Below are 25335 nucleotides of genomic sequence, written 5' to 3' on the forward strand. Positions count from 1 at the left end.
CATTGGCACAACTGCGAGTACATCTGTGGCCAAAACCATTTGAGGCCATTCATATCATTATCAGTGTTTAACACAATGTGTTGAATTTCTGATGCGATACAGAGACTGTGACCCGCATACTCAGCATTCCTAGATATTGAAATTAAATGTTTACTTTGTTTGAAGGTGAGGCTCTGGGACCTTAATGCCTTTTTAATCAGAAGGGACATTTAATCCTGAGCTATTCATTCAGCAATTTCTCTGTCTGTGCAGTTCCGCTGAGGTACACCCAAGGTCCACACTCCACCAGATCCTAATCAAATTCAGCAAAATCTCTCCTTTTCCTATCACTCTCTTAACTTTATTAGATATTTCCACCATTTCAACCTTGCTGCCCAACCTCTACTTGAGTAAACTGATCTTGTATCAACAGAGCCCTGGAAGCATTCAAATTATACTGTATAAAACAAATCCGGAGGCCTGTTGTAACAAAAGGCTGGGGAAAACAAGGATGACAGGCAGTTTAGCTGCCTATGCCCCTCTTGTGGAATTTTCTGCATGACGAGAAATGGAACTGCCAAACATCTGGAGTGCTGTATGTTAGAGGGCGGAGAGTGAGGGAGCAAAGGGTGGAGAGCTGGAGATAACGAGGGAGTAGAAAGCTGTTCATGTGGGAGGAGAACACATCGCTGTACTGTCTATCTGTAAGCTTTTAAAGAACCCTTTTGTTGTTGCCAAGAGAGGAATTATATTGTGTCAAAATTATAACCTCCATCACTGTCTGATGTTTGCTTCCTCAGGCCAAACTGCCAATCAAATCATTTCAATTCCCTCCTCTAATTTATAACAATTTCCATGTTGTTCCTCCTGTTTTTGCCGTTTACACACTCTTACACTCACCCTCTTTTCTCCTCAGGTGGATGTGGGGCTGAAGGCAGATATGTCTCCAGATGACAGTGACCTGGAGGCTCGTCTCAACAGCTGGAACCTGGGGGTGAGTCCAGGGGCATGCCTTGAGCTTCATGGTTACATGCAACTGTCATTATGCTGCAGCTTATTCACAGTGGCAGTGAATCTGAAGCTCACGAGTACACCTAAATCAACAGGGCAATGATGCTGAGCCGTATTGCCTATCCATCCATCCATCTTCATCCGCTTATCCGGGGTCGGGTCGCGGGGGTAGCAGCTCCAGCAGGGGACCCCAAACTTCCCTTTCCCGGGCCACATTAACCAGCTCCGACTGGGGGATCCCGAGGCGTTCCCAGGCCAGGTTAGAGATATAATCCCTCCACCTAGTCCTGGGTCTCCCCCGAGGCCTCCTCCCAGCTGGACGTGCCTGGAACACCTCCCTAGGGAGGCGCCCAGGGGGCATCCTTACCAGATGTCCGAACCACCTCAACTGGCTCCTTTCGACGCAAAGGAGCAGCGGCTCTACTCCGAGCTCCTCACGGATAACTGAGCTTCTCACCCTATCTCTAAGGGAGACGCCAGCTACCCTCCTGAGGAAACCCATTTCTGCCGCTTGTACCCTGGATCTTGTTCTTTCGGTCATGACCCAGCCTTCATGACCATAGGTGAGGGTAGGAACAAAAACTGACCGGTAGATTGAGAGCTTTGCCTTCTGGCTCAGCTCTCTTTCGATCACAACGGTGCGATAAATTGAATGTAATACCGCACCTGCTGTGCCGATTCTCCGACCAATCTCCCGCTCCATTGTCCCCTCACTCGCGAACAAGACCCCAAGGTACTTGAACTCCTTCACTTGGGGTAAGGACTCATTCCCTACCTGGAGAAGGCACTCCATCGGTTTCCTGCTGAGAACCATGGCCTCCGATTTAGAGGTGCTGATCCTCATCCCAGCCGCTTCACACTCGGCTGCGAACCGATCCAGTGAGTGCTGAAGGTCACAGGCCGATGATGCCATCAGGACCACATCATCTGCAAAAAGCAGCGATGAGATCCCCAGCCCACCGAACTGCAACCCCTCTCCACCCCGACTACGCCTCGATATCCTGTCCATAAATACTACAAACAGGATTGGTGACAGCGCAGCCCTGGCGGAGGCCAACTCTCACCTGAAATGAGTCCGACTTACTGCCGAGAACCCGGACACAGCTCTCGCTTTGGTCGTACAGAGATTGGATGGCCCTGAGAAGGGACCCCCTCACCTCGTACTCCCGCAGCACCTCCCACAGTATCTCCCGGGGCACCCGGTCATACGCCTTCTCCAGATCCACAAAACACATGTAGACTGGTTGGGCATACTCCCAGGCTCCCTCCAGGATCCTTGTGAGAGTAAAGATCTGGTCCGTTGTTCCACGACCAGGACGGAATCCGCATTGTTCCTCTTCAACCTGAGATTCGACTATCGACCGAACCCTCCTTTCCAGCACCTTGGAGTAGACTTTACCGGGGAGGCTGAGAAGTGTGATACCCCTGTAATTGGCACACACCCTCTGGTCCCCCTTTTTAAAAAGGGGAACCACCACCCCGGTCTGCCACTCCTTAGGCACCGTCCCAGACTTCCACGCAATGTTGAAGAGGCGTATTGCCTACACACTGCTTAAACAAAAGGTTGTAAAAGCCCTTTCACCTATGTCCTCTTGAAACCACTTCCTTAGGCAGCTCATTGCTATTGTAGGACGTGAGGGTGGGATGAGGAGTGGGAGAAGAGTTGTGTAAACTGAGCATTTGAAGATGTGTATGCCTCTCTTATCTGCTCTGTCTGGAGTGCACCAGGCCAGGGTTTGATAAGCACTCTGCCCTCATGTCTTTTATTCCCTTATTTATTTCCTATCTCCTCACCTGCATGACCTAGAGTCTCTCTTTTTATTTTCTCTCGTCGCCTCAGTCCTCTCTCCCACATTACTCACACAGTGATGTTTTCTACAGAACAGCGCCTCTTTTTCGTTTTTTTTCTTCTCTTTCTCTATCTGTTTCTCTCTGTTCTACAATCTTTTCTTTCACTCTCTCCCTCTGTCTGTGTGTCCATCTACCTTTCTCCACATCTTTCCATGTTACTCTTCCTCTCTCTTTCAATACTAGGGTAATCTGAGGTATCTATCAGCAGACGGGCCGTGCACTGCCCTGCTCTGCACTTGTCTGTGTTGAGACGCTGATAAGAGGCATTGCTTGGCAACGCTCCCCCAAGCCTGCATCTTTCAAATCAACAGATGTTCCTATACACACACACACACACACACACACACACACACACAGAGAAACCCCCTTCAAATTGAATTTCCCCTCGGGGATTAATAAAGTATGTCTTCTTCTTCTTTACAGAAGTTTTATAGATGCACTGCTTCAAAGCGCCCAGCTCCTACGAAATTTCAGCACATCCGAGCGTCATCTATCTATCTAGCTAGAACATCTTTAGCCTTGCTTTAGATGTTCTGAAGCAGTCCATATCCGTTTGTTCATTTCACCTCTAATGTAATAAAGTCTGTGGAGTCAGCATGATGGCTATATTGGACAGTAGACAGCAGATTGCTTCAGACTCGGATAAGAGTTTCTTTAAGAAACACAAAACCTGAGTCAGCTGAACCACCATCTGTTTCATCTTCAGTTAGTCTGTGGCTTGTTTGCTTGTTAGAGTTGTTATCTAATAGGAGTTGGGTGTTACAGGCACTGACTTAAGTGCAGCATACACTGACCCGTGGTGAAAAGGAAAAAAGGCATGCAAACAAGAGAAAATTGCATAAAAACTTGGCCAATTTTGTTACATAGAATTCCATGGTAATTCCTACCACTTGGCGGTCCTGTTGTCTGTGGTTAAATGGGTGTGCTGACAGCTTGCTCAACGCTAGTCCGAAACTAGGAAGCCATCAATCACCGTGTGTTTGTTTGGCTGGAGAGCAAGGCCTTGTGATGTGGAGTGTTGTTCCTCTTCTGCGTCGGTCCATCCATCCATGTCAGCTTCCAATGACACAGGACGCTGTGCCAGCTGTGAGGCTGGACAAACATGAGCACACTGGAGCATGTGTGTGGGCACGCAGAATAAGAGTGTGTACAGACATACGTGTGCACCAAATCCAAGTTTAGTATCACACTGTGCCAGCATTACACCACAGCATTTAGTCTACACGTCTTCCTTGCCCTGTGGGCCATGCTCAATCAAATCTGATGACTGGCTGTCTGTGGGTATAAAAAGAAATCCCATCCTTTCTTCTTTTCAGCCCAGGCTCTAGTTTAGAAGGACATTGATTGATTCATCATTTGGTAAATATGGATTATTTTTTAAGCCAGTGCCAAATATAAGTAGCAGTTCATCACACATCATGGCACGCACCATTGATGCTGCTCTATGGAGACTATATTGGGTAATCTCGTGCATGTGTCTCTCTGTGTGTGCATGTATTACAGTTTACAGTAAATGTGATTGTAGTCAAGCTGGATGTCTCCTTTTGTTGAGAGCTTACAGTACGTCAGCTAACAAAATGTCTGACCTGTTTTACCTGCATCACAACTCATCAAGTCAAAAGGCAAAGCTGCTTTCATCTGTTTCCCCCGTCACTGGCTCACCCTGAAGCAACAGATTGTGACTTGTACAATAGTAGCTCTAACTATTTTAGTCCCAAGCTTTGAGGCTCTTTCAGGTTCTGTTCTCTCATCTTCCATTCATTCTGGATTGGCTCCGTCGGGGTTGTGCATTAAATCCTTTTTTTATTTATTTTACCAATCGGAGATCCACACTACCCTCCTCTTCTTCCTTCTTGTTCTCCTCCTTCATCCCCATGTTGAAGAGATTAGCAACAGAACTGTTTACTGGGCGTCATTGCTGTCATCTCCAAAGTCAGCTCCACTGCTTTAAAAGGCCGTGAACTTGCCATTAGTTACTGTAGCAGCCTCTATAGACAGCCTAAGTGCATGAGAGAAAAACACTATGAAATGGTATGATGGTGTGAGTTCACAGGAAAATAATGAGGTCATAAACCAACGTCAAATAGTGGGAAGGCAAATAGCAGGTTGTCAACACAATGGGTTTTTTGCAGTTCGTATCACAGTTAGTGAGCTGTATTGTTGTAATGCTGCAGAGTCATTTGGACTGTGACCCTTGTGCGTTCAAGTAGTTTAGCAGCTCACTCTTTCTTCCATCTCTTGTGTTTCATATTATAATCAAAGGACATGCCCTGTCAGTGTTTGGCAAGGATGTATACACATATGTCTCCATGTGATGGTAAACGGACCAGGGATAGCTTACAGATTAGTGGTCCTGAGTGTTGACAAAAGGGCTGTGTTAGGACAGCAAAGAGGGACTGAGAGCGGAAACAGAGCCGGCCACACACACAATGCCTTGAAGTAGCCCGACGCATTCTGTCTTTCTAAACAGACAAGAGTTGACGGAAGAGACTCCAGCCACAGCACAGAGCTTTTGATGTGTTCCCCACATTGTTTATGACAAACTGAGGGTGGCGGTTAGATTGGTGTAGTGGTAAGGCTTTGTTAGGAGAAGAAGAAAGAAAAGAGAGGTTAAAGTTTTTCTATTTACTCTTTCAGATTGAAAACCCCAGGTATTTGCGAGAGAACCCCATTCCCTTGTCTCCGGTAAGTTGTCAATGGGTCTCTTGTGTTTTTTTTGTATCGTTCTATAGACAAACGTTATCTCTTTGAACTCCTCAGTCACCTCATCACCTAATCTCGCTCCTCTTTATCTCTGTAGATTTTCAAGTCAAGCTTTGGGAGGAACAACACCTTGGCCGATGATCAGGGCCCACACCTTCTACAGAGCAAGGAGGTATACACCACAGTAAGAGCCCTTAGTATAGTCCAGCAGTACCTGAAAGTTGTGATAAATATCAGAATTATTTCAATGCTTCTCTTTGGATATCAAAAGGCAGTACGTGATATTTTAGATACTGCCCTTTATGTCCATTCCAGTAAGCCTAAACCCTTGCTACAGTGCTCACTATTCAGTATGCTCACGGCATTTGTATAGAAGCAAGTGTTGAACACTTACAGAAGTTAAAGCTCCCCTGACTGCTTTATGGCCCCTATAGCCATGTACATACATCTTCGTGCATAGTTTGTATTGTTGAAATAGCCCTGGCGAGCTTTCCTCTTAGAAGACAAAAATAATGCTGGCTCCCAGGGATGACAGTTTTTTCCTTATGTGGATTTAAGCTGAAAATCCCATTCTGAAGGCATGCTTTGAAGTCCCCTCTGCCCCTCCCCACCATCGGCCTTTACCCGCACTGTTAAATATAAAACTAAGCATGACTTGGCTGTAATAGCCGTGGCTTTTCATGTCTGGTTGGGGAAAGCGCTCCACTCAGTTAGATGGGCTTCCCAGGAGAGGGCAGAGAATGGAGGGAGAAAGGGTGGATAGAAACAATAAGGATATGAGACGTGATGGACAACAATGGTCTTTGTTATTGACCTGTCATAACAAAAAAAAATCTGTTTGTAATTCACATGCATGGATGCACACACTTCCCCATACACATCCGCCCAGTCAGTTGATCTACCATGGGTTGATATTGAATGTAGCAACACCAATCACCAATACAAAGACATTAAAGCATAGTCCAATGCTTTTTGATCCTTCCTCAGACTGGCTGACTGACTACATTCAGCTCTGTGTGTGGTGGGAATATAAATGTGTCACATCTCAGAAGACCATATTAATCCTCCACACCAACTTTACTTTGATATACACAGAGAAAGCAGTTCATCAGTCACACCATAAACTACAGTAATTCAATCCAATTCAAAAGCACTGCAATAAATTGTGTGACGCTTATAATGTTCAGTTTATTAGAGGGTCAGAGACTTGTATGTTGTTGTATGGTCATTTTTGTGGCTGTAGTTAATGGTATTTTTTATATTTGAGAATTAAGAATATTTTGTCCCCCTCTTGTATGCAAGTAGTAAGTATAGTGGAAATAATACAATTCAGATTCAGTTTGTAGGTGGCCTAAGAGCATAAAGTTTTATAAGAGAGGCTGTAGGAAACTGAACAGGCCTGTCATTTCCACTGAGGCCAGAATGCTCTCAATATGGGAACCAGTTCAGGAAAGTCACAGAGAAACACTGGGAGGGACACATTGGGAATGGGAGGAAATGGTGCAGAGCTAGGGTTTTTTCCCCACGGTGCTTAGGTTTGTGTTGTTTGCATACTGTAGCCAATCTATTACGTTTCTGTTGTTTTCTATCATATAAAGGTAACTTTTTTTAATAGAATGAAAATAAACTGTAGGGAAAACATGAGGAAATAAAAGAATGTATGAAAAATGTGTCCATGCATTCAAAGAGAGACTATTAAAAGATAGTGTGTGTCGTGGCCTTACCTTCTATTCCTCCAAGGCTTATAGAAGTCACTGCCAACAGACTGTTGTGCTTTTTAGCCGTGTTAGTGGCATGGTGCTACTGATGGCCATTATCTCAGCAACTACTTGACTGATTGCCATGAAATTGTGTACAGAAATTCATTGTTCACAGAGGATGAATCATATTGACTTTTTTACTCTAACGTCATCCAAGTTTTCACTTAATCCTGCAAAATATCTCAATATCAACTGGACGGATTGGCAAAATAAATTGGTACAGACGTGGTTCCCAGACGATGTATCTTACTGTTTCTGGTAATCCCTTGACTTTTTCCTAGGGTTTATGACATGCTTTTGTCAAGCCCCTTTTTCTTTTCGTTTTTTATTATTTAAGATGCCCCTACTGATCATGTGTCTTGCGCCACCATTAGCAGTTTAAAGAGTGTTCGGTGGATTTAAGGAACTCGGAACCACAAAGGATACAGCTGTGACCACAAACGCACACACCCGCACACAGTGTTTTTCTAGAGTCACTCGAGTCACCAATCCCACAATAACCGTATCATCCTAAATAACCACCTAAGCTTTCCTGCAGAACCATTAAAGCCTTGTTCAACCCTGCCATTCTGTCCAGGCCCAGTCTATTAAATCACAGTGACATAACTTCCCGAAAGCCTAGTTGAAAATTTACCCAGGTTTAAAGCGTTATACACGCCACATGTCATTAAGCTGGCGGCAGCTTAACGAACATCTCAGCTTTCTCTCCAAACTCCTCCTCCAGCTAAGCTACCGACTGCATTGATACGGGTGCTGACTGCTCTTTTCCTATGGAACAATGAGTCAAAGCTGAGAAACGTCAGTCATTGCTTTGAGTCACTTAGCTTATACAGTGTGTTTGCTTATGGGTGAGTTGTGGAAAATGTCTGGCAAAAGCAACAGAGTCCTGCTAATCCTTCAGCTCACCCTAGAAGTGCTCAGCATTATGAGGGCTGGGTCTTTGTTTGGAAATTCAATTAAATGGTGACCGATGAAGTAGGCTAGTAGTAGTGGCTTACAGAAGAAGATTCTGATTGCAGCACCCCATCTTTCTTTTAAAGTTTGCATGTGTGAGTGTGCATGCTGTCTTTAAACTAACCCCTTGGTACCTGACCTGAGGAATTGTTGGGAGTAGGCACAGTGCGTTAGATGAGTGTATTTGTGTCAAGCAGTCACACTCTCATAGTCACAAGCCCCTGACTGGGGACCAGATCCCATTGCTCTCTGTTGCCAAAATGATGCAGTCTCTCTAATCTAAGGATTCTCTGGGATGGAGTTTGAGCTCACAGCCTGTGATTTAGAGGGCCATAGCCTTTCTTATCTGACAACAAAGAAGTGCAAGCTTAGTAGTTTGAATGGGACCAGACTGCTTCGGGCTGAGAGACATGAGGGACCAACATGGTTCCATAACGATAAAGTTACTAACAATAATAATAATCTGTTTACTTACTCTGTGTTTGGAACTACCCTTCTCTAAAACTATGAGGTTTTCACATGTCAGAGATTCAATTGTAGCCAAAGTTTTTGTTTGTTTCCTATCTGGACAGACTTAACTTATTGTGGAAGTGACATCTACAGTAGCTGCTCCTCAGTAGATAGCAGAACGCTGCATACCGACTATCCTTGAGCATCTGTGTTTACTGAGGATGAAAGACGCACGAGGACATTGTACATCTCAAGCAAGAAGAAGGAGATGCACAAACGCAACCTTGCTTTGTGTAGCCCAAACAGTTAGCAGACGATTTGTGAACACGTCCCTCTGAGGAAAAAGGCCTTGACCCCCGCGCCGGATTTGAGAGCAGAAAAAGCAACTGTTTCCGTCTTCTCCTCGAATTCCCTCTCTTATATACCACCACCACCACCCCTTTATTTACCTCCTACCCTCTCATCCTTTCAAGAGTGAAGTGTCAAAAAAACATGGCATCTTACAGCGCTCGCTACATCTCTGAAGAAGAGAAGAGGGGGAAAAAAAGCTGTACCACCCAGTCGGGGTGATTGAAAGCATCACAGACGCCTTAGGTGTACGACATTCCTCCTCCTCCTTCCTTCACTGACGACTTTATAAACAAGTTTCAAACGCCCCTGATCTGGTTTGACAAACTTTCTCCAAAGAGCATTTGAAGAGAAGATGAGAAAGTGACACCCCCACATGTGTTTTTTTAGTTTTTTTGGGGGGGCGCCGGCAGAATCAGGTCTCCACTTTCTCCTCTGCTTTTCAATCACTGCCATCTCTCTTTCTCCCACTTTCTTTTGCTTTTCCCTTTCTACTCTGACAGGTCTCCTGTGGTCCCCTAAATTGCACAAGAAATGGTGGTAAATCACGACAAAAGACAGTACAAAGAGAGAACGCTTAACAGAGCATTGTCAAGGATACAGTGTATACATGCAATAATAAGGAGAGGCATTAAGAAGGCAATTTGATGCGTCTTAGCTGGGCTTTTATTTTGCTCAGAATGATCATACAAAGTAAAGTGCTGACATCTGGAACAAAATCTAATCTTTGGGATTTATAGATTCCACCATTTTAGCCCCGACCCATGGATACGTATTTGTTCTATAACATCCAGTGTTCTGTTGATGTCTGTATTGTATTGTATCAATATGTATACTAGAGCTGGGCAATATATCGATATTATATATATCGTCTTAGATTTTGGATATCGTAATATGGCATAAGTGTTGTCTTTTCCTGGTTTTAAAGGCTGCATTACAGTAAAGTTATGTCATTTTCTGAATTTACCAGACTGTTGTAACTGTTATATTATTTGCCTTTACCCACTTAGTCATTATATCCACTTTACTGATGATTATTTATCAAAAATCTCTCTGTGTAAATATTTTGGGAAAGCACCAATAGCCACCACTACAATATTGTTGTGGTATCGATATCGAGGTATTTGGTCAAAAATATTGTGATATTTGATTTTCTCCATATCGCCCAGCCCTAATTTATACACTTAACCATACTGTAATTGAATCATATTCCGGCCATCATCACAGCCACAAAGAGAAGGTCTAATGTGGTTTGACTGTGCCAAGCAGTGTCGTGGGAATATTCTTAATTGTTTTGATGTCTAGAACAAACAAGAGCTAGCCTCGGGATGTTCACACACACAACCACACATTTTCAAAGGAAGAACATTGTCACCCTGCTCCAGGGTTGATTAACAAACCAGAACAGACAGTGACTAAGCTCGAGTAGTGACATCAAAGTGAATGGCGAGTCATCTTTCTGTCAAAGGTTGTCATGTGTTGTGTGTATGTCTGCAGAGACATCGTGTGTGTAATTTGTAGTAAATGAACTAGAAAGAGTTGTTAGAAAATGCTGAGGAAAACACATTATTTTAATAAGCAAATGTGATTTACAAAAGACCAAATGATAACAATAAAAAATAAATTAAAAAAAAGAAAATTAAAAAAATCGGATTGCAAAATACAGCAGGTAAATATATATACGTAAATTGAGAAAGATACTAAAATAGTGACTTTTGAAGGGGTTTTAAAATGGATGTGTGTTATGTTATGTTAAAGATTATTGATATGCTATGCTACAGTCTCTTTAGCACCACCCAAAGGCCAGAAAATAAGGACTGCCATTCAAATCTGTGAGGATACATTTTTTTAGTTTACATGGAAAAAAATAATTTCATGCCAGTTGTGATAATTATTTTCCATTAATAACGAATGACTAATCTGACAAATGATGGGTTTTATTTGATGCAGACTGTGAAGTCGTATAGCTTTAGGAGATGTGTTCCAACATGCACATGACCACGCTGAACTCTGACTGCTGTGTGTATGCAAAAGTACAGAAACACACAAACACACAGGCTTTCACTTGGTTGTGCTTACTAGAGATTTTATTGCAAACGTACACACACAGAAACGCACACAGTTGAGTACATCTCCGCTTCACACTGTTTTTTGAAGCTCTGCACACGGATACATTGTTTTAAATGTTAATATGGTTTATTTCATCATCAGCTGCCTTTGTGTGCAAGACGGGACACACTATCTTCTTTCATTCAGATTGATCTCTGTTATCCTGTCACTCTGTCTGTTTTTTTCCACCTTAAAGCATGTCTAAAAAAAGGTTAGGACACAGATCTCAGTGTTTTACTCCAGAGAACAAAACATGTTAGTTGTGCTGCCTGGTAGTAATAACTTATATTTCAGCCCTCAAGCAGATATCTTTTTGATTACCAACTTTATTTCATATATAGACATACAAACCAATTTACTAGAGAGTTAAAAGTTCTCCAGAAATCCATTGTTTTACATTTATGACCTTTGGTCTTCTATGTGTTTTCAGATTGATATGAAGATCAAAGTTCTGGAGTCGAAGCACCAGGAGGAGAAACTGAAGATGCAGCAGAGACACGATGCAGATGTTGAGAAAGTAAGAATCAAAACTGAAAGGTTGTAAACACTCTGCCAGCACCAGAATTTCACCAGCACAATATACTGTCATTTCTGGCTTCACTTTGTAGCGTATGAGAAAAGGCATATTGATGTCACTAATTTGAGGATTTCTAATGGTTGCAGTTTTCGAGCATAAAACAAAACTATTTAGCGTCACATCAAAATAAATTGTATCTCTTACAATCATGAATGCTTGTAAATCCAGAGTAAACCAGCAGACCTAGTCTTATATGGATTCAATTAGTCTACCACAGATGCTGTATGAAGCACAACCAAGCTCCTATAGTGTTATATGCTGTAGTCTTTAGTGCATGACCCAACATTACATTGGTTATAGTTTGACTGTGTCTTTACAAACACTTTTCTTCTGGAGTAAGCTGCCCAGTCAGAGTCTGCAAGGGAAGGGCGTAGTCTGACCATGGCTGAATCCCATTCTGGGATGCTTTTCTACTGCTTTTCTTTGTTTACCATTGGCATGAAATAATTCAAGTTTCAAGTGTATAAAACCCAAACTGAGCCAGTTCTGGTAGAATATCCAATTTATAAGAAATTGTATGTAGAATCCTCATAGTTCCACTTATATTATGAATACATAAAAAGAGTTTCAAACAAGTTAATAATTTCTCCTGGGGACACTGGACAGGCATGTCTGTTAACTTGCGTTACGATGCCGATAATTGACTCTTGATTCCATTTGGTGGCTAATGAAAAGGAAAGGAACAAGTCGCTCCTCTTCTCATCACCCCATACCACAAATAATCAGCTTTTCAAAGCTCTTTGTCAGCTGGTGAAAATCACGGTAAAGCTGGTTTATTTCACACTTAGTGCCCATCAGTTAGGCTGCAGATCAAGCACCTGGGATCTGTCATGTCCTTGGTATGACTTTCCTTTGGTGCCACAGAAGCTTTTAATAAAAGAAAGAACAACACTTCAGTTTTCCTCCACTTTAAGCTGCCCGTTGCTTCTTTATGGTTGACAAGAGACAGGATGACAGCTAGCTCTCTCTCCCGCTCTTTAATTTCATACTGATTGCGAGTTATGTCCGATTTAATTTCCTCAGAATTTTACCCAGTATTCCCTCTAATGGCTTCAAAGGGGAGTAATTCAGGGGTGCACTCTGACGAGCCTGATGGAAGGTGGGCAAGCTAGGTTTAGTTTTAATTAGTCTCCTTATGAATAATGTATGGTCTGCCGAAAGGCTACTGGTCATTGTGGAGAGGTCAATGAGGGAACAGGCACGAGTGTCATATGCTAATGGTTGTGGATCAGTACTGTGTACAGTTCTAAAATATGTAGCCTAATAACTTCAGGTGAAAAAGCACATCTTTATGTTGTCATTCTAAACATGCAAATTATCTGAGATTAAAGCTGTAGTGCGTAGTTCAAGCCTTCCGTGATCTCGCACCACCTCCACCCCTCCTCCACGCAGTTGCTAGTAGCCAAGGAGGACACGGAGGATAAAAAAAAATGATGAACTCTTCACTCGATTTTCTGCGCGCGAAAGTCGCTGGATGACACCAGTTTCTAAACATAGCCATATTGAGAAATACAGAGAGAGTTTTGTGAAGCTGATAGTCTTAATTAGCTTTGTATTAACTCTTTTGGCAGTGGCTTAAATGTAACGTGGACGTTTATTAATATAAAACAGTTAGGCACTAAAGCTTTAACACTAGACCACAGTGTACACCAGAAGACAATAGATGGTGAATAATATACTGTATTTTCTTTGAATACCATTTGGATTTAATTACATTACTGTTTTTGTTGTGGAATTAGTTTCTCTGTACATACAGGGAGGATACTCAGGTTCTAACTTCAGATTTTGTAGGTATGTTCACACCATTCACTGGTGATATTGGTTAAAGTCATGGACAGCCAGGCTAGATTCCCCCTACATTAGGATGTCGTATAAAAGCCTAAAATGGGCTTACTAAAAGCTGTCATTTCCCACCTTCTAGTGCACTCTCTCTAGACCTAACACTGTGTCACCGCCTTGCTCAGTGGACCCCTAAAAAAGACAACAATCTCTCTGGGGTGGCAAAATGGAAAACATTGGGTATCCCTAAATGTTGGTTGAACTTTGCCCCATCCACCCCATCCTCCTTTCATCTCCCCTGTCCCATTCACACAGCGAGGATGACAGGCTTGGCGACTAAGTGCACTTGGATAGAACAAAATGCTAGAAAGATAAAGTCTTATGGGCTTTGGGACGGTTCTTGACGGAAAAATAACCACTCTTACTTTCTGCCATTTCAGACAGAAAATCAGAGCATCATTTATTGTTGGACTAGTCTGTCTTGTTCTGTCTTGTTAATTGTTTCATTGTACATTTTAAGTAAACTATTTGATTTCATTGTGAGAGTAGAATTTGGTAAGGTGACTGCGGATTCGTCATGCTTATAGAGTACAAGTAACTGGGCAGAAAACCACCCTTGGAATTTGTTTACAACCTGTTAGAAAATGTACCTTCTACCACACCAGGCAGTAGACACAATATATACACCTTCTTTCTCAATATGGAGAGTACTAGACTGTCCTTTTTATACTGGAGCTTCAGCTCTCCATGGCCTTATTTAACTAATTGCTCACAGATGGCAGCAGCAAGCAGATGCAGTTACTTCATCACACCTCAGCACAGGTGGTTCACTCAGATGGCATTTTACTCAGTTAGCCTGTAGCCCTCCTAGGATTAGATAGGCATGTGGAAGATGAGGTCCTGTCAGGTCATACAGTGAATTATGTATACACAATGTTCCATCTTCCTTTTAATAACATTTTAAATCTAAGTCAAATGATCATGATTGAGAATAAAAGGCTGTTTTGTTGCAGTGTTTACAAACATCACTGACGTAAATAATCCTTGAAAACATTGATTATTATATATGTAGTTATTAGCCGCTTTCCAACCAAGTAGTTACAGGAACGTAGTTATAGGAAAAATTCACTTCTAAATAGATCTACTAACTACTCTCCCCCAAAACCGTTTTTTCCAATTGCATTCGCACTGCGAAGTGGACATAGGGATTCACTGGTAGGAGGGGTAAGGGAGTGATGCAAGCACAGCAACGGTCTTTATAGCGTTAAAATCAGAAAACAAATACACCAAGAAAACTATGAACTAAATACTAAATCTAATGTATATAGCATATTTGTCATAATTTAAACAAGTCTCCCGAATAGAAACGGGTATCTCTCTCTCCCCCGCCTCTGCCTGCTGCGCTGTTGACGTGTGTGACTGTGTGTGATGGCCGGCAAGCCGCGGGACACACTTGTGGAGTTTAACTCCGAAAAGACAGTTAACCACAGGTTCCCGTTAATCTTATGATGAACGTGTGTTGTGATATTTAAACAAACGAACCGTCAACGGCAAACCGGCGAGACCGGTCTGAGAGACCTCCAGCTTACAGCGGGGTCTCTGAGCATGACTGGCCGAGCAACGAGCTAGCGGCCGGGGCAGGCGGCTGCTGGCTGTCGCTTCACTTCATGGAGCTTCTCAACTACGAAAACTTTGAAGCAAATTGTCAATTTGGCATCAATTTTCGCAAAACTGCCTGTATTTGAAATCTAAACAGTTAATTTCTCGCCTAAAACGTTGTGAGAAGTGAAATTAGTGATGAATAAGATAGCGAAAATTGTTAAAATTGTCCCGTTGTTGGTCTGTCTGTACCGGAAACCCGACCCTCGTTCACCTAGGTTCATATGCTGAAAAGGGAAAAAAGACCCTGCCCTGAAGTAGGAGCTGAAAGAGTTACAGGAACTGCGGCCAGAGGGACTTAAAAATCCCCAAATTGGTCCAGTCGGAACACGAGAAAAAAAGGGTTCTAGGAATTTTATGTTCTAGGAACTGCAAAAATCCCTCCGGTCGGAAAGCGTCTGTAGTTAGTTGTACTATTAGTGCCTTTTTGAATAGACCTGCTACTCAATTTTAAGGTGCCCTGTGGGTTTCCTTGTAAACAAACAAAAGTTTCAGTTTACACAATTTTTTTTACCTAAACACATTTTGTATATCCTTGAGGCTGTGAATCCTGCATTGTTTACATTTATGTTTACTTACTACTTCTTCCCTGTCTTGTTGGCGCATCACTGTGTTTCTTGGTGTGTTACACCTACCTGTAGATCAATGTCAAAATGTGAAACCATTTCCAGGAATTCACTAGCGTGAATATGCATCCTTGTGTGTGTGTGCACTTGAACCAACAAAGCAGGGACACACACGTAAAAACATTTCTCCAGACAACTAGTGGTCAGACACCTTTAAGAGTGATTGCAGGTTCCAATGCTGTTTTTGGTGGTTGTGTTCCCTTCTGTTTATATTTGGTTCACGATTGGTACCTTTTAAATTTAAATGCGACTGAGGATCTTGAGTAAAAATTCAAAACTTTGCATGGAAAATGTGTCTATTTATAGCTTTCGGTTTATAGCTTTAATAGCTACTGGTGAAAGTAAAACGCTTCAGACAGACAAGGCACTTTAACAAGAACCTTCATAATGTAAGCAAGTTAGCCATTTTCTCAGCTGTAAAAAAGCTGAATATTCTCTGGCATGTGTTAAAAAAAAACAACCTCCCTCTCCCTTTCTTAGATTCTGGACCGAAAGAATGGCGAGATTGAGGAAATGAAGAGCATTTATCGGGCCAAGCAGAAGGAATCGGAAGAGATGACCCGTAAGCTGGAGAGGAAAGGTGAAAGGTCACAGGATTGCAGGGTTAACTGGAAGGATGTTTATACTAGTGTCTCTGAACACTCGGTGTAAAAGGCCCGAAAAGATACAATTCTACAAGAGACTGCGCTGGTGTAGGGTGACGTTCTCCAGCTGTGCTGCTCAATGTACATTTGAATTGCACTATGTGTGCCTTTTTCTTCATGCTTAATTTCCTCTTCCCTGTTCCCATCTCACTCCTCGCCTCTCCGTTCTTTCGTCTGTCTCTGAAAGGATTTGATGAGAAACATATAAACTTGGCAAAGAGAAGCACTACTGGCCATTTGATAGAAGCAATATCTTTATTGACATTGATATACTGACAACGCATCTGTGTGTGTGTGTGTGTGTGTGTCCATCTGTGCACATACCCTGAGGCAGGGCCTGACAGCTCTTTGTGTGTTTGTGTATGTGCTCTTCCACAGTTCAAAGTGTGCTGAGGGAATCCCAGGTCATCTGCGAGAGCAAAGAGAAGCAGATTGCTGAGCTGAAGAAGATGTCGGATCAGAGCACCGACTCCCTGAAAAACGAGTGGGAGAAGAAGGTATGAGGACAAGTTGAAGGGTTTGGATATTCTGCAGCCCAACCCCTGTAAGCAGCCCTGAGCCAGAGGAAGACTGTTTGATAGCATGAGACTAGCAGACTTTGCTGGAAGCAGACAGGCTCTCTTGCACTGTTAGAAAAAAAATCTTTATTCTTTCATGCTGTGCTTAAGTTAGTGTGTTTTTTTTTTTTTTTTTTTTAAGTGCTGAAAAATGAATGCTCTCTGCCCTGGGTAAATTGTGTTTTCACTCCTGATAGCTCGAGATAACCGATCTGTTGGAGCTCAATAAGATCCTAATGAAATTTCCACTCCTCTCTCACAATTTTTTAGTCATATAAACTAAACTACTTAGTCATATAAATTATGTTTATTCCCCTTAACTAAGCAAGATATTACATGCCTAAAGAAATAGATTTAATGAAAGAAGAAATGATCAAAGAATTAAAGCAAGTAGTCCTGGAAATACAGGGACAAAGATCTGTGGCTGATTCATGTAATTGTTCTGTGTACTTCCAGCTGCATGCTGCTGTGACAGAGATGGAGCAGGAGAAGTTTGAGTTGCAGAAGAAACACACTGAGAACATCCAGGAGCTGCTGGAGGACACCAACCAAAGGCTGGCTAAGATGGAGGCTGAGTATAATGCTCGGTCACAGGCAACTGTGAGTACAGGAACAGGCTGAAGGAAACTTTAGTTTTGTCAGCAGGTATCATTGACAGCCAGCGTATCTGTACAAGACAACTTTGTGGTTGACTCCAAATCGTATCAAATAACAGTTTTACCTAGACCTTATGTAACATGATTTAACTTGGGTTAGTACTCTTGTGTTTTTTTCCATCCATCTGGGATCATGACTTTATACCGAAATAGTAGTTTCGTATTGCCAGACCTTCCTCCACAGCGCTTCAGAGGACGGTCTGGCGAGTCCACACAGCAATCCGTGATGGGAGAGAAACGTGCTCTGGTTCATTGGCTTGTCTTTAACCAATCACAATCGTCATGGGCCACACGGAACCGTGGTGCCGCTGCAAAATAGCCTCGGGAAGGAACTTGTTTTGGTGGAACATGTGTTCGTTGAAAAGTTGTTTTAGTCGTGCAAAATAAATCTCAGATTGTACAGATAGTCTAGCTAGCTGTCAGGATTTACCCTGCAGAGATCTGAGGAGCAGTTAACCATAGTCCTCATAAATCCACCAGAGTTTAAAATTGCAACACAAAGAAAGCATAAGGTAACAGACGGACGAAAAGAAGGACATATGGCGAAATCCCTGAAATCCCTGAAGTGGAAGGTCGTGGATATAGACTATACCAAAAGGAATGAGCAGCTTTAGACCAAGCATCCTCTTTACCAGAGGCAGGGAATTCAAGTGTTCTGACACATTCTGACACACAACACCAGACATTTACTGGAACAAACAGGATTCTGGATGACATGATAGACATTTTTGCCTTTTGCATAAAACTCTTGCATTGTTTAGCTTACGATAGGAAAGTGTATACATTGGTTGTATCTTTAATTATTAAAAAACGAGACCCACGCCACTCCATGGCTGAAATGAAGGGATGAGGGAATGACTCTCACATCTTGCCGACTTCATCTATATAAAGGTCTTTGATCCACTTGTGTATTAAAACTCCCGCATGGCAATGGTTGTGCGTGCACACAATGCATACACACACACCTCCCAAAGCTACACTTTATTTGATGTCATATGAAAAGACTTTGGTTTTAAGCAGGATTGTGCACATTACATTAATGGGGCTCATCAACACTCGAGGCCAATTGAATACAGTGCTTCATAAATAGTATTGTTATCAGTATCAGCGTTCGTGGTCTTTCATACATATCACACATACACGCATATTTCTTCTGGCCTTAATCTATCAGCAGGCCCACATTTAGGAGGCATCAAACACCGGACAGTGCAGGGCTGGTGCTAAGGCCCCTCTTTTAATAATTAAGGCCAGAGAGAATGAAAAGAGCCCTCTGTGGTTGTAAATTAGCTGCTCTCCTGCTGTGAGTTTGGGCCGACCTACACACACACACACACACACACACACACACACACACACACACACACACACACACAGACACACACACACACACACACACACACACACACACACACACACCTTGTGTAGGAAGTTCAAAGTGGACTTTATCTCAGGTAAATTATTACAGCTCCCTAGTTTCATGGTTGGTGTCTCTAAGCTTAAATATTTAGAGTCAATGTTGTCTTGTGTTCTTTTATAGTGAAAAGGTCTGTCTTGCTCTGTTGACTTGTTGCTGATAGTTATACGAGTATAACAAGAAGTTAGAAGACCTGAGACATTGTGTGCTTGTAGAATATTCAGTCCTCCACGACTTTGACCCAGTAGCTTTGTGCATGTGGTTTGTACACTTAATACTATATACCCATTTGTGTCAGGCCACTACTCCTCTTCTCAGGGGGACAAGTAGCTGCTAATAAAAAGTTAATTCTTAGGACACAATGTGAAAATTTCACTCAGATTGATGATTTGTGTTCATTCTAAAACAGCGTACTGGATCCTGTTTAATAACAGTGAAATGATGAATGTTCATCTGCCCAATGCTACCTGGTTGGATTTCTATCCAACAGCAGATCAAAGATTTCACAAGGGGCTTATAGATATGTCAGATGTTATTTTTGGATGTTATCTATACACAGGGCAGAGCAGATAGAGTGACTAAGTGGGTGTTTGAAAAGAAAGACAAGCCAGTATCTGCCTAGGTATTGCACCATTCAAACTCTTGACTGTAGTCCATTCATATCCATATCTAAATGACTGATAATGGAGATATGATGAATATGGTCTTGTGGTTAGAGATGAACTAGCAGAAATATGCCTTTCTTTCTACTGTTGATAGTTTGATGATTGTTGAGCTAGTATTTTGTCATCTTCTGTTGCTAGGAGTTTGTGTAACATAATTGAACTTTAAAGTGTCTTAAAGTGCTATCAGCCTTAGACAGCCATATCTCTGCATCCCCAGTAATATTTATATATTAAAACAGGAGTAAACAAACTTGCAGGAGTATTTGTTTGACATCTGTCCCACAAGTCCACGCTATGCTCTGTGTCCCAATCTTCTGTCTTCTGTCAGACTCTCTCCTCCACGTGTTGCACACACTAGAGTTTAAAACGCAACGTCCATGCATACACACAGTCTGACAAGTCCCGGGAGATGAGTGATGCAGGCTGTTTTACAGTTGCTGGCCTCAGCTCTGATTTAAAAAAAAAACAAAAAAAAAAACTGTAAAACGTCATCAATCACTCTGTATAACTTTTTATGTTATAAATCACATGTTTGTTTTTTTCATCTTCAAAGACTTTATCACTTCTAAATCTCTGAAGGGGAGCAGAGCTCATAATGTACCTTATGTGGTCTGCTCTTCACACCTTGTAATTCTCCTTCTAAAACACCTAATTAGGGGACATAATTTGCTCCCTCTGAGTGTGTCCAGCTGTGCCCAGTCCAGCCTCAGCTCTTTGGCAGGAGATGAGAAGAAGCACCTCTTCATACTAAGTGTCAGCACGCGTCCCAGCACAACACAGACCCCTTGTTCCTTTTTCTAAGAGCCCTACGCTACTAACGCAAAGACAAAAATCTCTCTTACCAGCCTCGCCGGGCGCTACTCTCGTACTCTTTTCAAACACACCGCTCCCTCCTCTCCCCTCATTCCACCTCCTGTCATCGCCAGCCTCTGTCATCGTCTAGATTGACTAGCACGCTCCATCTTTAATCTGCGCCCCGTCATCGCCTTTATCAGCCTACCCACACTGCATTCCATGCTGTCATAAGCACACACAGACACACAAAGACACACATGCACATGCTGTAGGACAGTATGCAGAGAGGGGACATTTCTTTTCATCAAATCTGTGCCAGAAGAAGCTGTATGCATCAGCTGGCCTTTGATCATTGTCTTTATTGAAAATCTGAATCCTGATTGAGCATTTGACATTTGCCAATGAAATAACGCAACAGTGTTGGTACAGTGGAACGATCTAGTTTCAGCCATAACACAGTTAGAGATTAGTTAGATTGTACACATTTCTGTAACACAAGTGAAAGCTAAACATTGTAGTTTCATTGTACATTAAAACTGTCTCACATTGCACTGAAGGTCACTCTGGTATGCGCCTCGCTGTCGGTGTATTTTCAAAGTAAGAAAGGGCACGAGATACAAACAAAACAGGGACCCACTAATCAAAACATTGCTCCACAGCACCACATGTGGCCAGAAACTGAGGCTCAAATAATCCTGTTACAGTTGGAGTTTATTAATATGATGAATATATAGGCACATTGACATTTGACATGTTTAAATAAGAGTGGCAGGGTTACCAAAAGGGGAAATTACCTTGTTGTACCTGTGTTGCTCCAGCTGTCAGTATTTGGGCAACAAGGTGAAACATTATCTTGGAGTTAGCTTTACTAACTTTCCAAAGACACTGTGTAGCATTGAAAGGGTTTTTGGTGGTTTGACCTTTGTTACAGTTTGTATAGAGAAGATGTTTTTGGTTTTGATGACTCAGATCTGTGGAGAATACCAGTGCAAATCAGTCTATTTTAAGTCCAACCTTAGCTTTAGACCTGATAATAAGTACTAAATATAACTTAGTAAGCAGTAACTATCTATACATTACAAGTCTTTAACTTCAAATAGTTTACAAAATAATTTATAAATGTGCATTTTAAAGAATCAGAGAGATGGTCAGCTACATTGTTAGCCACATTCTTCCATATTAGCAACCACATTTCTGTGTTTGATTTCACTATGGATGCATGTGGTCCTCTGACCAATGACATTTTCTCAGGCTAGTGCCCTTAGTGGTTCAAACTGTTTGGTTCAGTGGTTTCTGTGTATGCTTGGGGTTCAGGAGGAAACGGTGCGTGAGCTGGAGCTACGGGTAAAACGGCAGTCGCTGGAGGTGGAGAAGGGCAACGCGCTGCGCCAGAAGGTGACACAGGAGAAAGCCCAGTTGGAGATTCAAATTGCATCCATCGGCGCCGAACTGCAGGAGGCCAACAGACGGTCTGTAAAATAGGGACTGATAAAGGGGGGGGGGGTTAAACTATGTGCCAAGTCTTCATAAAGTATCTGCTTTAGGTCTTAACGTGATAAAATAATATGTTATTAAGATGCGTGTAAGGTGCCTGAGAAATACTTGAATGTGCTAAGACAAAATTATAGCAACAGGGAGGTAAAGTGACTCATGTAATTATTTAATTGGAATAGGAGTAGGTCAGTGTATGTGTTAACCACCCTGTCATGCTCTGCCACAGAAATATGATTCTGCAGAAGGAGAAGGAGCAGCAGAAGGAGCAGCATGAGCAGACGGTGCAGAGGCTCGAAGCCAAACATGAGACTGATATGAGCCACTTACATCAGGAGCATGCTCTGTCTGCTGCTAAGGTCCACATTACCAGAACACCTCCACGTGACTCTCCCTCTCAGCCTGCTAGATTTACAGTTAATTGATGAAAAATACAAAATTGTACCAAATTTAACTGCATTTCTTTTATACCAATTTCCTCTCTGCTTCTCTCTTCCAGTCCTCTGAGGTAATAGAGGACTTAGAGAAAACTGAAGCTCTACTCAAACAGCAGCTCCTGGACAGTGAACATCGGAGACACCAACAAGTCAGGGTATGATTTTTGTGGTGGCAAGGGTGTGTGCATATTTTAATGTGTATATGCGCAGTGCACACGCCTAAGCAAAAATGCCATCTATCTTTTCTATTTGTCCCTGTCACTGTCACCAGCTAGGACAATGCTTTAGATTAGAATGGGCTTGTCTTTGTGTGGTTTGTCACAGGATCGCCAGTATCATTTCAACTCTGCTTCCTTTCAGGATCAAGAGATGAAGTTTCACCAGGAAAAAGATGAAGTGCAGATCAACTGTGAGAAAAAGGTAGTGTGTACTTCAGTAAACCGATCCACTGAGCTCCATAGCTTCTGTCGTTGCATTAAAACAGCCCTGGACAAAGTTATTACGGTCAAGTGGAGATCAAAGCCTGGAGTCACATGTTCCTTTTTGGTTCTCCTTACTTTTAGATTTTATGTCTAGTCTCGTAAAATCAGAGCCATGATTAACAGGAAGATGAAGGACTGGGCAGAGAAGAAAGAGGAGGATGGGAAATGTATAATTTAGCATCAGAGTTATAAAGCAAAGAAGGTTGAGAATGGGAGTTATAAGAAAATCTGAATAAAGTTGCCCAGTCACTCTGCAAAACAGGACAAGGGACATTTTTACTGTCTGAGGTATGCACTGTCAGTGTACGCTGGCCGGCACTTAATTGCCTTTACTTTTGAGAGACCCTCTTCAAAGCCATAGAGCAGCTGTAAACCATAGAGTGAAGAGACCATTGTTAATGATCTGAGCTGGACCAGACTGATCCAAGCCAGACTTCTAAGGTGAGAGTCAGATTTTAAAGACCTGCTGCACCTGGGTCATCCTCAAAGTGCCACAGTTATAATGTGTGTGCTCATGGTAGGCTGGCATACCCAGTGACGGGCCCCTCTGGCTGATACACCTGCAAGAACTTAGCCAGCCTCTGTGCACTTTATTCAGGGTCAGGGGGAATTTAAATTAAGCTTCTCTGAAAGAAAGTCATTATTTGGGTTTTCCTCAAATACATTATGCTTTTTTTTACCTTTGTACCTTTGTCTTTGTAATCCTGTATCTTTTTTCCACCTTCTATCTTCTGGATGGTGACAGGAGATGTAAACAATAAAAAAAAATGGAAAGTTATTTTTTCCACTCCTCAGGAGTGGTAAATGAGAGATGTGAAGGAGGCCAGGGTAAGGTATCTGGACATAAGGGCCCATATGGCTGCCACAGATCCAGAGTGAGAGGCCCTTAATGCAGGCAGATAGGCTCAGATGGTACTTTTGATGGTGATGGGTGATAGAGAGAAGAGACAAGACCAGATGTACAAGGTCAAAGGCAGGAGAGTTTTGTTGAGTGATGTTTGATGCTGTCTGCTTTTGCACTCACCTACACCTCTGTCTCTCACTCTCTTTCTCTCTCTCTCTTTTACTCTCTCTCACTCCCACAGGTTTTGGCAATCCAAAGTGAAGCAGAGAAAGACAGAACAGAGGCTAAGAGGAAGATAGCCAAACTGGAAGATGCACTCAGGTACAGTGACAAAGGCCAAACTAAAAGTGTTATTAGTTTTAGTAATACATTTGAGTATCACAGTTAAAGTTTTTGAAATTGTACAATGTCAGTGTTAAAACGGAACAGCAAAACATTTTAATTTTGTACTGATAAGAGAGTTAGTATCCAAAATTGCTATATTTTCTATGGTTAAACATTTATCCAGTGTTAGTGATGGGACAGATGCAGCAACCAGTAAAAAATGGAATACTCCACTCAACATTAGGGTTCATGTAGCCCAAGTCTGAATACAAATGGCTTTGCTCGTATACACTTGACTGTACATTTTATCCATTATGTTAGTATTTACACAATAATGACATTAGCGAGCTCTAAAATCATCTGTGTATTAGTGTGTCTGTGTGTGGTCCTCCTTCCCTTTTGACATAATGGTCTTAGGCACACCTTCAGCATGTCAGCCTGTCTGGGTGTGCATGTGTGTGCCGTTGATGTAGATTGCGGGCTGAATCGTACAGATATAATAGAATTTAGGGCAAGGTGTGTGTTTATGTGTGTATGTGTGTGCAAAGAATAGAAGTTAGGAAGAATATCGTCAAAACAGCAATAGTGCCCGGGATTATTTGACAGGTTTATGGACAAATGTTGTGCTTTATTACTGTTTGTACTGAAATTGCCCCTCTTTGGTCATGACATTTTCAACATACATAATGCTAGTGGAGCATTTATTTTGCAATTATTAGTATCACACATTTGAGCCTTGACTTTGTGGCTTCAACCTTTATTAGAGAGTTGTTTATGTCTACTGACTTTAGTCTTTGATCATAAGAACAATTCTGATTTAAGGTGGAGTTTGGCTTTAACAAGCCAACCCTTGCACACTCTCTTTGATCTTTTTTTATAACTACCGTAGTAGTACCGGTGGAGTTGAGAGCCTGGTAACTGTGATGAGAAGCTTTACATGTGGTAAGAATTTATGTTGTCTTGAAGAAAACTAGCAAACTTAATCCTGCAGTATAAATCAAACTGTCTCTACACGAATAAACTGATAAATAAAATACCATGTTACTAAAAAAGTAACATAATAAAGAAAAAAAGAGTCAGTTTAATACAGATTTAATAAGATAGAAAAATCATGACGTACTGTAGAAATATTTTTTTTTAATTATAGTATGCAAAAGGTGTAAAAGTTAGGGTTGGGTATCATTTGGGTTTTTTCCAATACCGGTGCTAAAACGATACTT

General features: G+C 42.1%; 1 protein-coding gene across 3 annotated transcripts in view; it reads left to right on the forward strand.

Annotated features, from left to right (window-relative positions):
* Positions 1–25335, forward strand: part of cep112 (centrosomal protein 112) — a 104029-nt gene that overhangs the window by 14014 nt on the left and 64680 nt on the right. For 2 of the 3 annotated variants that reach the window (XM_078269857.1, XM_078269860.1), the window contains exons 6-17: positions 896–973; positions 5479–5526; positions 5642–5728; positions 11596–11682; positions 16287–16386; positions 16829–16947; positions 17464–17607; positions 21852–22006; positions 22258–22387; positions 22528–22620; positions 22826–22885; positions 24033–24112. In XM_078269857.1, the coding sequence (XP_078125983.1) occupies positions 896–973; positions 5479–5526; positions 5642–5728; positions 11596–11682; positions 16287–16386; positions 16829–16947; positions 17464–17607; positions 21852–22006; positions 22258–22387; positions 22528–22620; positions 22826–22885; positions 24033–24112 (1181 nt within the window). The remainder of the gene's footprint in view (positions 1–895; positions 974–5478; positions 5527–5641; positions 5729–11595; positions 11683–16286; positions 16387–16828; positions 16948–17463; positions 17608–21851; positions 22007–22257; positions 22388–22527; positions 22621–22825; positions 22886–24032; positions 24113–25335) is intronic. The other variant, XM_078269859.1, reaches the window with a different exon arrangement.

Source organism: Sander vitreus, chromosome 15 (assembly GCF_031162955.1).
Source record: "Sander vitreus isolate 19-12246 chromosome 15, sanVit1, whole genome shotgun sequence".
NCBI classification, from domain to species: domain Eukaryota; kingdom Metazoa; phylum Chordata; class Actinopteri; order Perciformes; family Percidae; genus Sander; species Sander vitreus.